This window comes from Myotis davidii, unplaced genomic scaffold (genome assembly GCF_000327345.1).
Source record: "Myotis davidii unplaced genomic scaffold, ASM32734v1 scaffold444, whole genome shotgun sequence".
NCBI classification, from domain to species: domain Eukaryota; kingdom Metazoa; phylum Chordata; class Mammalia; order Chiroptera; family Vespertilionidae; genus Myotis; species Myotis davidii.
This window is the reverse complement of record NW_006294767.1, coordinates 376,349-389,350: the sequence shown is the minus strand read 5'-3', so window position 1 is coordinate 389,350 and position 13,002 is coordinate 376,349. Positions and strand designations below refer to the sequence as shown.

The window sequence follows — 13,002 nt, the reverse complement described above, 5'->3', positions numbered from 1 at the left end:
TCTTTCCATTTTGTCCAAATTGTGAGTATTTAAGTGAGAAATTTTGAAACCCCCAAAATGCTGGGAACCTCCTTTCTGTAAAAAAATGTTGTCAATGTAAGATGAGGCTCACTTCAATTTGTTCAGCAAACAGCCTCTAGCAAAAGCAGCTTCAGAGCCTCATTGTCTCTCGGGGTTCTCACAATACCCTCAGTGGTCGGCAAACTGCAGCTCGAGAGCCACAGCCACATGCGGCTCTTTGGCCCCTTGAGTGTGGCTCTTCCACAAAATACCGACTTCTGTGCATGGGCCACAAAGTTTCAATCGCACTGTACATGCGCGCCCGCATGTGGTATTTTGTGTTAGAGCCACACTCAGGGGGCCAAAGAGCCACATGTGGCTCCCGAGCCAGTTTGCCAACCACTGCCCTACATTTATGATTAATAATTCCTCACTACTTTATCAGTTTTCAATGTACTAAGAATTTTAAAAAATACATTTAGTCTAGCATTTTTAGTTGCTTTCAGTCTCTGAATAATCTAGTCCATCAACTACTGGAAATAGAATCTTTAAGACTACTATATTATTTAAAGACATGATCAGGGTTATTTTCTCTAGTCAAGTCACCCATTCATTAACAAACCAAATTACTTTCTTATGGTTTAGAGCTTTCTTATGAAACTTTAAAGGGCATCTTCTTTAATATGATTTATAAGAAATTGTTATATTCATTAATTCAAGTTCAAAACTTTTTATGAATGTTTTCATGGATGTTTCTTATGTACTGTTAAACAGATACTGCAATGGTTAAATTGTGTTCTTACCTTAATACTATTTAGTCCCGAAGGTCCCAGAAGTACACCACAAATAATATAACCAAACATTGTAGGCAATCCTATTGTTGTGCATAGCCAGCCACAAGGCAAAGACAACATTCCTATGGTAACAATGTCCTAATGCAAGAATAAACAAGAAATACAAAAACTTAAGATAATAGTTGTCAAGAAAGGCTGGTTAATGGAGAAAGCAGGCTGAGATAGTATCATGATTTCACTTAATGAGAATAAAGGACAGATGATGAAACTAAGGGAGGGAATTTTTACTACTACAGTGTACTATAGAGAAGTTGAAAACATGCAGAATGTATTTTGGGAGTAGATGAGGTTAGCTCCTAATGGTCTAGTAATTATAGCAAAATTTGTCTGTTTTGCTTAAATCCTGTAATAGTATTCAAGAATTCTGAGCACTAGCGCTCTATTTAGTCTTCTAGTCGGGGAAATCTTCAGAGCTTGTGTCCTAGTTTAACTACTTCCTTCTCCATTGGTTTTCCCACCACATACAGTCAATATAACCATCATAGTCATAATTGATTTAGGCAAGAATCATCAGTGGGTGCTAAATACAACTTGGTGAAAGTTTGACAAGGAGCAGAATAGTCATATAGTCTCAAAATATTTATGTATTATCTACAAAGGTAAGAACAAGAGTAACTTATAGTGGAGACCGCACTCATTCAGAGGCACTAATGTGTTCATTTTGCAGACTCAGCCCTTCCCAGTTGCTATTCCAGCCATAACCAAGGAAGGCAATATATTTGCTGAGTTTTACCTAATGATTCAAGTCTATTAATACCGGGGTCTGCCCCTCACAGTAGCCCCATCTTCCTCTCAGCCTCTCTGTGTTGACACCATCTCTAAGTAGGTTATTTGCCTGGGTTTCTTTTCCTGTGTCAGGGAGCTCTGCTAGAGACCTGACAGTTTATCTAGAGCCAGGGGTGGGCAAACTTTTTGACTTGAGGGCCACAATGGGTTCTTAAACTGGACCGGAGGGCCGGAACAAAAGCATGGATGGAGTGTTTGTGTGAACTAATATAAATTCAAAGTAAACATCATTACATAAAAGGGTTTGGTTTTTTTTTTTTTTTTTAGTGTTATTCATTTCAAACGGGCGGGATCCGGCCCATGGGCCGTAGTTTGCCCACGGCTGATCTAGACTCTGCCAGCCTTCCCTGAGCAGGCTGAACCATGTCACTCATATCTACTCTCCATTTCTGTCCAAATCCAAACAGTGATCCTGAACCATAACACCATCAACTTCAAGCCTGTACATAATTCTGTATTCTAGAATGGTTTCCTTAGAGTTCAGAGGTCTGCACCTAACTCAGTCTGGAATGCCAGTCACCGGTGGAAGAGACAGTTCTTACACTGCAACCCCTGCTCCCGGTCTAAAGAAAGCCATATGCAATACCTTAGCCAAAACTCTGCTTCATAAGAAGGTTCTATTTTAGTGAATATCGTTTTTAGATAGCTGATTTAGATAGCTTATAATAGAAGATTTAATCCTATTATATAACTCAAAAAGTCTTCCAAACTCTCCAAAGCAAAATTAATTTTCATTTTAAACATTAAAATGCTTTACTAATATTCCTTTGGGGAAGAATAAAAAATTAAAAGTAACTGTTTTAAATCACAGAAAATGTAGGGATTTCTAGTAAACTCTCTCTACTAGGAAGAAGGCTGCATACCCTAATATAATGCTCAGAATATAGAGCTCGATCTTATTTGCCATGTATACCAGGAGCTGGGAGGGGAGTTGTGGAAATTAAGCCCAGCACATGATTTGGAGAGGAGAGCAAGCAGACAGACAGGCTACCTTTATGAAGTGGTGATCTGCACGTGGGATTGTTGAATCTCTGGGCTTGGTCAAAATATACTGGTTGTTCTGAGAGTCAATCAGCATGCTAAGACCCAAGTCATCCTCCACTTCCCGCTTAGTGAGATTTTGCTTCGAGTTGGCTTCTTCTTCCTCCACCCTCAGAACTGCCTCAAAATTGACCCCTTTGACCTGTAAGAATAACCAGTATTATGAAATGAAAACCAATAAAATGTTTTCAAGTTCAACATCTAGAGAATAAATTCTATGCAGAAGAATAATAGTTATGTTTTTAGAATTTTGTCAAGTGTGAAGATCAATAAATGTTCATTAGCATTCATTTGAAAATTTTCAATTACGAAAGTGATTTTAAGGATGGAAGTGTTTAAGATTTCTATTACTTCTAAATACCTACTTTACCTAATTCTGCGGGTGACATTGTGATGTGTAAAAATACAGGGGTAAGCAAAAGTAGGTTTACAATTGTGAGTACATCATGCAGTTTATTCTTGTAATATCATAATCATAGCCTGCATGACTTTTGCCATATGAACTGTAGACCCACTTTTGCCTGCCCCATAGGTCTTCATCCCCTTTCCTGGCTTATAGCTCCCCAAACCCACGTAATTCTCTAAGTGATAATAAGTGATGGGAACATCTCTTGTTATATTCGGTCCTTTGTCCTTGGTTCCTGAAATAGCTCCCGAGCGAGATGAAAGAAGTATCTTATTATTAAGCACAAGCCCTAGCAACCTTACCTGAGCTTATATTTGTGAGGTGCTATTTGAAAAGCCCTTAAGATAACCACAGGACTGAGCTGGTCATCAGAGGAACTAAGCATATGATGAGAGGGTTGACCTTTCAGCCCTACCCAGACCTCCAAGAGGGGAGAGGGGCTGGAGACTGAATTAATCACAAACCTACATAATGAAGCTTCCTTGAATATCCTTCAAGACCAGGGTTCAGAGCACATGGGAGCGCTATACTCTTTCCTCACACCTTGCCCCATGCACCTCTACCATCTGCCTCTTCCTGAGCTGTATCCTTTAACTGGCAATCTAGTAACTAAACTGCTTTCCTGAGTTCTGTGAACTGCTCTAGCAAATTATGGAACTCGTGGAGGAGGGTTGTGGGATGCTCCAAGGTGACAACCTGGGACTTGGGGTTGGTGGTTGACATTGAAGGACAGTCTTGGACTGAGCCTTTATCTGTGGGGCCTGTGCTAAGTGCAGGTAGAGTCAGAACTTGAGAGCTGTTTGGTGGTGGTGGCGGGACGGGGGGCGCTGGGGGAGAGCGTAGGGGAATCCTGATGCCCTAGGACAGTGGTCGGCAAACTGCGGCTCGGCAAACCTCGGCTCGAGAGCCACACATGGTTCTTTGACCCCTTGAGTGTGGCTCCTCCACAAAATACCAACTTCTGCGCGTGGGCCATGAAGTTTCAATCGCACTGTACGTGCGCGCCCACACGTGGTATTTTGTGGAAGAGCCACACTCAAGGGGCCAAAGAGCCGCATGTGGCTCGCGAGCCGCAGTTTGCCGACAACGACCCTAGGAGATCAGAGTGTTCAGGGAGCAGTGATTTAAAGGGAACGAGTGTTTTACTTTCAAGGGCATATTCTTTCAAAAATTCATAGCCCTTAAAATGCTTATGAGTTCTTCTCCATCCCATAATTAGAAAGTTTTAAAAACACCCCATTCCTTTCACTCAATTTTCATTCTCCCACCTTTTTTCTCTGAGCTTGTTCTAATTTATTGGGTTTTTGTGTGGTTTTTGGTTTGTTTTCCTTTTTATTACCTAACCCATTTCTGAGTCCATTCCAAGACTCACCATTTTCAACACTAATCTCATTTATTCCCCCAAAGAATCCTGAACATGTAACAGTGAGCAGTCTAAAATCTTGCTTCTGATATGCAGATCAATTCCAATAAGGAGTTTATTGCTCCTCCAGCCAGTTAGCATTGAAACCCAACTGTTCAGAGCAAGCCTTCTTGAAACCAGTCCCAATCCTCCTGAGGGCACAACTGGGAAACAAAGGTGAGCCACTGAGGGGGGGACTGACAAAACATAAGCAAATAAAGGGTAACTGATATACTTCTGCAGCACCAAGCCAAAATATTTTTATATTTTAGTTTTCTTTGTTTTCGATCTACACTAAACATATACATGCAAACCATTTCAATAACACATCCTTTCAGTAAGCAGCTCGGTCTCAGCAGGTGAAGAGGAAGTGGTTCTGGAATGCTACTTACTGATTTATTGTCATCAAAAGCGTGTTCTTCTATTTCCTCCTCTAAACGGTCAGCTGCCTTTCTTACATCTTCAAGAATTTCATCAAGCATGGATAAACTTTTGTTTTGATGTTGCATATTTTTAAGGGCTTCAACTTGATGTTTTTCTGCTGCCAGAAGTTCCACATATTCTGTCTCTTCCTATTCATTTGTAAGAAATAAAAAATGGGGTTTATTAAAAAATAAACCAGAATATCACTTCGATTCAGGTACCTGGTCCAACCACACCAACACACTCTATCCAATATTCCTGCTCATAAGTGTATTATTCTAGGTCCCGTCAATTAGGGAAAGTCAAGGACCGCCATCCTATATTCAGTCCATCATTGAAGGGCACACTGTTATATGGCGTTTGACTGTATTTCTACCCAAAATGCCATACTTTGGTAAAGAAAGTTTAATAAATCTGTATCTTCTCTACTTTTTTAAGCTATGTAATAATACCATAGTCTTCCTATGAAGATGAAATTATAGTTTATATATTTTAAGTGCCTGGCACCTAATACATGGCTTAAATGATGGCTATAAGAGATTACGTAATAAATATCACATCTGACACAGTAATAGTTTCTTCTCGTTTTGAAAGTATACTTCATCAAAATCCTTGAAGAAAGTCAACCTTCACACAGAAAGGAATTCTTATTAGAAACTCAAAATGTTGACTGCAGTTACAAATATATTTATTTCCACATCAGTTCCGCCAGCACGTGGTATTTTGTGGAGGAGCCACACTCAAGGGGCCAAAGAGCCGCATGTGGCTCGCGAGCCGCGGTTTGCTGACCACTGGTTATGGGATAACTTCAGTATATCAATGACCCAAGTATTTCACAATACAGAAAAGCATGCGAGAATGACTCCTTGAAGAAGTGGTAAAACGTAACTACGCTAAGATATTATGCAAAAGGAAAGATTCTCCTACACAAGGGATTTGCCCTGGGCATGATCATTGTGAACAGGGGCGCCCGGCAGACCACCCCCGCTGGGCATCAGCCCCTCTGCATCTCCCCTTCCCTCTGCTGCCCAGCTCAGAGTGCGAATGGCTCTTCCGGTAAATGAGTGAGATGGCTAACCTTTATGGCAGCCTCTCTCAAGGCCTCCAGGCGCTGCCGGCTGCTCTCCTTCATGTTCACCACGTCTTTGTAATCTCCCTGCAGGGCTCTCTGGAGCCCATAGATGGCCTGGAAGACGGAATTTTCACTTTCGTTCAGCTCTTTTTGAAAAATTTCAAACGTGTGCACCTGGAACAGCTTCTCCTCATCCGACAGGCCCGCGTCTCTTTCCACGGCTCTGATGGCGCTTTTCAGCTTGTTGAGAACCACGGTCTTCTGGCGGAGAAGCCCGGAGAGCTTCCTGCAGCTGTCTAGGACCCACTGCTTCCTCTGCGTGATGGCTGCCCCCTTGCCGCGGTGTAACTTGATGGCGTGTTTCGCTACCCCTTCATGTTCCGCAGCATTTGCTATCAAATGAAGCAACGGGAGCAGCATCCAGAAGTAATTTTTTTCCAATACCTTCATGATCCAGTTTTAGAGGACAGGGCAAGGCAGGCCACAGATTTCTGCTAAGCTGAGCTTGCATTTTAGATATACATTTTCAGCTGAAAAAAATAAAAAGGTTTATTACCACATATACTTGAATGATGATTCATCACTACTGAAATCAGAGTTAAAGTATTAAATAATTACATCCAGAAAACTATCACTGTTCTGAAAAAAGCTACTTTTTCTATATTAATATTAACATCAGCACTATTTATTGCACTGAGGTTAAGTTCAAATACTGAAAGTTAAAGTATGTGCCTGGTAAGAACCGAGACTAACGGTTATGTCTGAATTTAAAGGAAATATTTTTAAAGAAGAAAACTCAGCCTCATATATCTACTAAGTCTACCAAGTGCAAAAGACAAAACCACTTCTATGTAAGAGGCTCATGTATCAAAGACCAGACACTTTACAAATCAGTGAACCACTGGGGGAAGCATGCTCCAGATCATTCCAGACATGGTATGTTTTGAGGTACTATTAGCTTGCTTTGCCATATCGTTTGCTTTCCAAAATCAGTTGGAATTTTAATAGATTTCCAAAGGCAGTCGATTAAGTGCTAATGAGATATAAAGGATAGACAATAAAATCTCCAAATATAATCACTTCTGGGTCTCTAGGGCTTTATAAAACATTTAAACATTTCCAATCATCCAAATTCAGGCTCCATCCCTTTAGGAAGGCCTCCATCAATGTGTACGATTTTATCTGGCAACTGAAGCACAGAGAGGACCCTGGACACACAAGTTGAAGGTTTCAGTACAGGCAGCAGAGGCAGCTGCAGCTGTGGTGTCCAGATTAGAGGGCAGGAAAGCTTTATCAAGGAGCAGGAGGCAGCTGTGGCAGCAACGTCACTAAGAAAAAATGACCTCAGAGGTAGTAGTATAGACTAAAGAAGGATGAAGTAACAAACGCAAAAGAGGCCAGTAAGATACACCCTAAAAAATATCCACTTAACCTGGCAGCTAGGAGCTCACTGGGTACAAGAGCATAGGCCAAAAAAGAAAACAAAACACAATTTTACACAGGAAATAAAACATTCACATACACCATCTAATCATTCTTAATAGTAGCATCCAGTGCATTATCATGTCAAGGATTCTTACTCAACTGTAAAATAAACCAATATTTCCCCTACCTGAGGCTCTGTTTACTAAAATATTTAGTGATACTTTAATTTCACTGATAATCCTAATTCTAATCAGTTTAATGTGGTTTCCCAGGCAAAGCAGATTAAATGCAACAAATATGAAAGTGTGGTATTTCTACAGCTAGAATTCTGACCAAACCCAGAAATGATAGCCAACAGAGAGTGCAGACAAAACAGAGTTTCGGAAAAAGAAACACAAGAACTCAGCAAAGACTAGCAGCCCAGGTGTCCTGGTGAGGTCCGAACTGTTCTGTGCACTTCAGCAGATCCTAAAAATACCACTACTTGAGGCTAGGAGAGCCACCAAGGTTCAGAATGACAATGAAAAGTCACACACACACACACACACACACACACACAAAAAGACTATATTCTGGTTTAAAAAGTCAGGAGACTATTCAATTTCAATACATTTTTAGAATCTTCAGCTCCTAATGTTACAAGAATTCACTTACCTAAAACAGTTCACTTCTTAATAAGACAGGATAAATGAGAACTTGCTGTTTGTTACAGTTCTAATACAATTTTAAGTAAATGTTCCCGCCTTAAAAGTAAATAAATGGTTAACCAATCACAGTAATACCTAGCAATATAGTTGATCTGTTAGTTTAATGATTCATTTAATTGCTAAGCTTCTATTGTACAAAGGGAGAGCAAGAATTGAATCGTTACTTCAGAAGTAGACACTTTTAGTATATTTCAGAACCAAAACAGAAATTTCAGATGCTTCATTAATGCCCTCCCCCCCATTTCCCCACCAAAGTGATTTTTATGGATTTCAAACTTCAGAAAAATAATCTGCTGCATAGTTTGTGTGTGACTAACACCCCTTCTTTAATTCCTGGTTCCTTCCTTAAACAAGTCCCTGAAATTAAATAGCTATTCCTCTAAACCAGTGATGGCGAACCTTTTGAGCTCGGCGTGTCAGCATTTTGAAAAACCCTAACCTAACTCTGGTGCCGTGTCACATATAGAAATTTTTTGATATTTGCAACCATAGTAAAACAAAGTCTTATATTTTTGATATTTATTTTATATATTTAAATGCCATTTAACAAAGAAAAATCAACCAAAGAATGAGTTCTCGTGTCACCTCTGACACGCATGTTATAGGTTCGCCATCACTGCTCTAAACCATAATACCCAAGGGAGTTATTAATTTTTATGAGCAATGTTTGAGAATTTATTTGTAGTCAAACTAATATTTCCACTGAAACAAGCTTAAATCATCAACATGCAACTGAAGTTTTTTTATAGACCCTTAAAATATGAATCACTCCTTTTTCATAAATTCATTTTTCCTTCAAACTTGGCTACCAAATCCTATGGACTACTAAATTGTAACATGCTTTTTCCTGAGTGAATAGTAAACATTTTTAGCTTCAGGGTTATTTTGTTATTGTTATATTTCATTACTAAAAAGACACTTTTGGGATTTGTTGCGTTTTTTTATAACAAATTCTTCAAGTTTCTGTATCTTGAACGACTGATATCTTGAACCTGGAACAGATCTCAAGCCTGTCAGGCGCATTGCGCGATTCCATTTACTCAGTGTTCTTGAATGACAACCTGTAGAGCTGGAGAACAGATTGTGGTTGTCAGGGACGGGTGAGGAGGTGGTAGTGACTACAATAAGGTAGCAGGAGGGACCTGTGGGACAGAAATGTTCTGTGTCTTGACAGTGGTGTGGCCACACAAATCTACGCATGTGATACAACTGTACAGATCCTGACACACACACACATGCATGTCATACTGGTGCAATCTGAATAAGGGGGTGGATTACATCAATGCAATTTCCTGCTTATGCTAGTTTTGTAAGGAGCTACCATTGGGGAAAACTGGGCAAAGGGTCTACAGGATTTCTCTGCATTATGTCTTACAACTGCATGAGAATCTACAATCACTTCAAAATAGAGTTTTAAAATTTCTACATAAATGTTTACTTTTCCCCACTAAATCTTTATTATGTGTAATGACCACCATTTACATTGCAGAGCAAAAAACCAAGCCCATGACATTTTTTCATATCTTTAAAAAACTAGAAAATGCCCTAAAACAAAGCCAGAGTCATCATTTTCAGGATGACTTGGCTACAGTAAAACCCTAGGTTACTTTTCACTTAGAGCAATAGCAAATTCAATACTTTGAGCACAACTCCTCCCCCAAAGTTTCTATTTGAAAAGTTTCTATTCCAACATTAATTAAAATATATCTCCCCACCCAGCCTGAGCGGCTCAGTTTGATTGAGCATCCTCCCATGCACTTGCCGGTTCAATTCCTGGTCAGGGCACATGCTTGGATTGTGGGTTTGATCCCTGGTCAGGAAGGGTACGGAAGGCAACTGATTAATGTTTCTCTCTCTCTCTTCCTTTATCTAAGCATGTCCTCAGGTTAGGATTGAAATAAGTAAATACACACACACACACATACACACACACTTCCCCAACTTATCAAATTTCTAATGAGTTTTGCTAGTTTTTGTAAATGCAGAACAGGATTCTCAAAACTTTAAAACTGATAAGGTTATTTGATTAAGAATAATAATATTTGTAATAAATGTCTTGAATGATTTAGAACAAAAGGGCAAATGGGATTACCATTATGCTTACTCAAAAGAACTTCTGATACTTTAAATTCACTGTCATTTTACATTAAAATCACATTACTCTCATTCTATAGAAAATGTTTAGCAATTCAGAAATGTCACATACAGTTTATTGGATAAATAGCTGAAAAGCAAAGCATAAATAATGTAGCCTCAGATTAGGCTTTTTCAGAATGAAGTCACTGAAGTTATAGATTCCTCCCATACACCTCTAACAGTGAGCCCCCTCATGACTACAGAGTATGTGGGGAAACTTTCTTCTCAGACATCGGCTGCTAGGACCCCCCCACCCCCCGAGCCCAGAGCCCTAGGGTTATGGAGTCCCTTTAGGCACAGGGGAGGCCGACAGAGGGAACAGAACCAGCTAGTCTTTTTTCCATTTTTTGTAATGGGCTAAAATGTGAAAACCTCGCAGCTCTGCTGCCCAGCCCTCCTTTGCTTCTCTTCCTCTGGACCTTCCAGACCAGTGGTCACCAACCTTTCATACCTCATGGACCACCAGTTGGCGAATGCTATTCCAGAACATTCAGATTTACCAGATCAACTGCTGAAAAAGAGTCTAGTTTATTCACTGCACTAGTGCAGCAGCACTGTCTGCCTGGCACAGGCCACCTGCTCCCCACAGTTCACAGGACAGCTCAAGCAGGGATGCTAGCCCACCCACCCAGCTAAACCTGGCCCCAGGTGTGGGGGGTACTGACCTGGTGCTTGGGTTTTGTGCAGGAAATTCTGGAGCAAGCAGTGTGTGTGTGGCAGAAACAGAGGGTCTAGTGCCAGTTATTTAGCTTCCTCTGAAAAACTAAAATATGAAGAATATATTTAACTAGAGGCCTGGTGCACGAAATTCATGCAGGCGCAGGGGGGGGGAGGGGCCTTTCAGCCTGGCCTGTGCCCTCTCAGAGTCCAGGAGACCCTGGATTGATCACCCCTGCAGAGGGAGGCCCCGCCCACCTGCCACAGCCCACCGGTCAGTGGCCTGGGCCTCCCTCTACAGGGCTATAATGGGGCAATGGCTCGGCCCCTCGACCAATCGCATCGCACCCGCCCCCTCCCCCCCAACACACACACACACACCAATCGCATCACACTCGCATTGGCTGGCCTGGCGCCAATGGGTGTCATAGTGTGGCTGTCTGGAAGGTTGCTTGGCTGTCCAGTCTAATTAGTGTATTACGCTTTTATTATTGTAGATTATTATAGATGCTTTAAAATCAGAATTTCTTCATGATACCACTAACACTTCCAGGTTCAGCAAAAACCAGTATCTGAACAGGTAACAAAGGAGGAGCTCGTGGAAAGATCCAGTGAGGAAACTCCCCAACACAATCTACTGCAATCTAATTTATGGAGGATTTAACTTAAAAAGCTTATTTTAAAATGTAACAAATCGAAGGATGTAAAGTAAAAAATAAAGCACTTACTATCCTGAAAATAGAATCTATAGTTACTCACATCCAATTAATACAAGAACTGGAAAATTAGTTAAGAAAGGGAGAAAGAAAATTCTTACGGACATTAAAAACCTTCAAGGTACTTAATTGTTAATTAAACTCTACAAAAACGAAATATTCCATCGAGTGCTCCAATCATTGAGACACTACTTTAAAAAAATTAATATTGCAAGAGAAATCTGGAGCCTGTAAGATGCTCTGACCCAAAGAATAACCAGAAAAACAATGGATAAATATGAAATCCTGGGCTACCTTAGAGTGTGTGTCCCAAAGGGTGTTGAGAATGGCCATTACATTGACTCGGGTGATATCAGGTGAGACCCAAAAAGAACTGAGCCCCAGGCCCTAGAAGGAGACTGGAGGCCAGCGACCTGCCCTTGCTCTTCCTTCAAGTCAGGAAGCCGGACTTGGGGACGGGAAGGGAGCTGAGGAGTCCTGGGGAGGCGTCGGGGACCCACACTGGCACCTCCCACTTCCCAGCGCGTGAAGACGAGCTGGTCGTTGGGCTCCAGCCATCGCTGGGTCCCCCCGGCGGGTCCCCCGTCTTTCCTGGGTGACGGCCCAGAACCAGTGGGCAGAAGGTGCAGCGGTTCTCAACCTGTGGGTCGCGACCCCTTTGGCATCGAACGACCCTTTCACAGGGGTCGCCTAAGACCATCCTGCATATCAGATATTTACATGACGATTCATAATAATAGCAACATTACAGTTATGAAGTAGCAACGAAAATGATTTTATGGTTGGGTCACCACAGGAGGAACTGTATTTAAAGGGCCAGAAGGTTGAGAACCACTGCTAGGTCGTCCGTGTGACCGTGTTGTTAGCCCGGCTACAGCAACGGGAACTCACACCTAAGTTAGGGTGCAGCGGCGGAGGTCTGTAAACCCACCCGCTGTAACCTGCCCACTCGGGCGGCTTCCCCAGCTTTACCCGTCCAGACTGCAGTTCGCGCCACGGCCCCACCACAGCCCCGAACGCAATCCCGGGTGCACGGCCGGGGCCCGTCTCCACGGGGGAAGGCGGCGAGGAAGACTGACAATCCTCCTCTCACCCCGCAAACCACACGCGCAGGAGGCGAGATGAGAGCCGGGCGCTGGGAGCAGAAAGGCCCTCGTCCGTGGGACCCCCGGAGAGGAGAGAAGGGGAGACCCCGCCCGGAGGGAAGCCCCACGAAGGGAAGACTGCCGGGAGGAGAGACCTAGGGTGGGAGCCCCGAGGGCCCGAACTTCGGGCAGGACCGAGGCTCCGAGCCCCGAGCCCGAACCCCGTGCAGCACTCACCGGGATGCTCCGGACGCGCACGTCCTGGGTCCGGCTCTCCGGGGCCGGGTGGCGA

At 42.3% G+C, this 13,002-nt stretch overlaps 1 protein-coding gene across 5 annotated transcripts in view; it reads right to left on the bottom strand.

Moving 5' to 3' along the window:
- Positions 1-13,002, bottom strand: part of TMCO3 (transmembrane and coiled-coil domains 3) — a 42,319-nt gene extending 29,317 nt beyond the window's left edge. For 3 of the 5 annotated variants that reach the window (XM_015567569.1, XM_015567566.1, XM_006769297.2), the window contains exons 1-6: positions 12,948-13,002; positions 10,918-11,015; positions 5,991-6,514; positions 4,882-5,061; positions 2,632-2,823; positions 804-932 (exon numbers count right to left, since the gene is read on the bottom strand). In XM_015567569.1, the coding sequence (XP_015423055.1) occupies positions 804-932; positions 2,632-2,823; positions 4,882-5,061; positions 5,991-6,434 (945 nt within the window). In that variant the 5' untranslated portion in view covers positions 6,435-6,514; positions 10,918-11,015; positions 12,948-13,002. Of the gene's footprint in view, positions 1-803; positions 933-2,631; positions 2,824-4,881; positions 5,062-5,990; positions 6,515-8,063; positions 8,125-10,917; positions 11,016-12,947 lie in introns of those variants that run through there. The other 2 variants (XM_015567567.1, XM_015567568.1) reach the window with 2 other exon arrangements.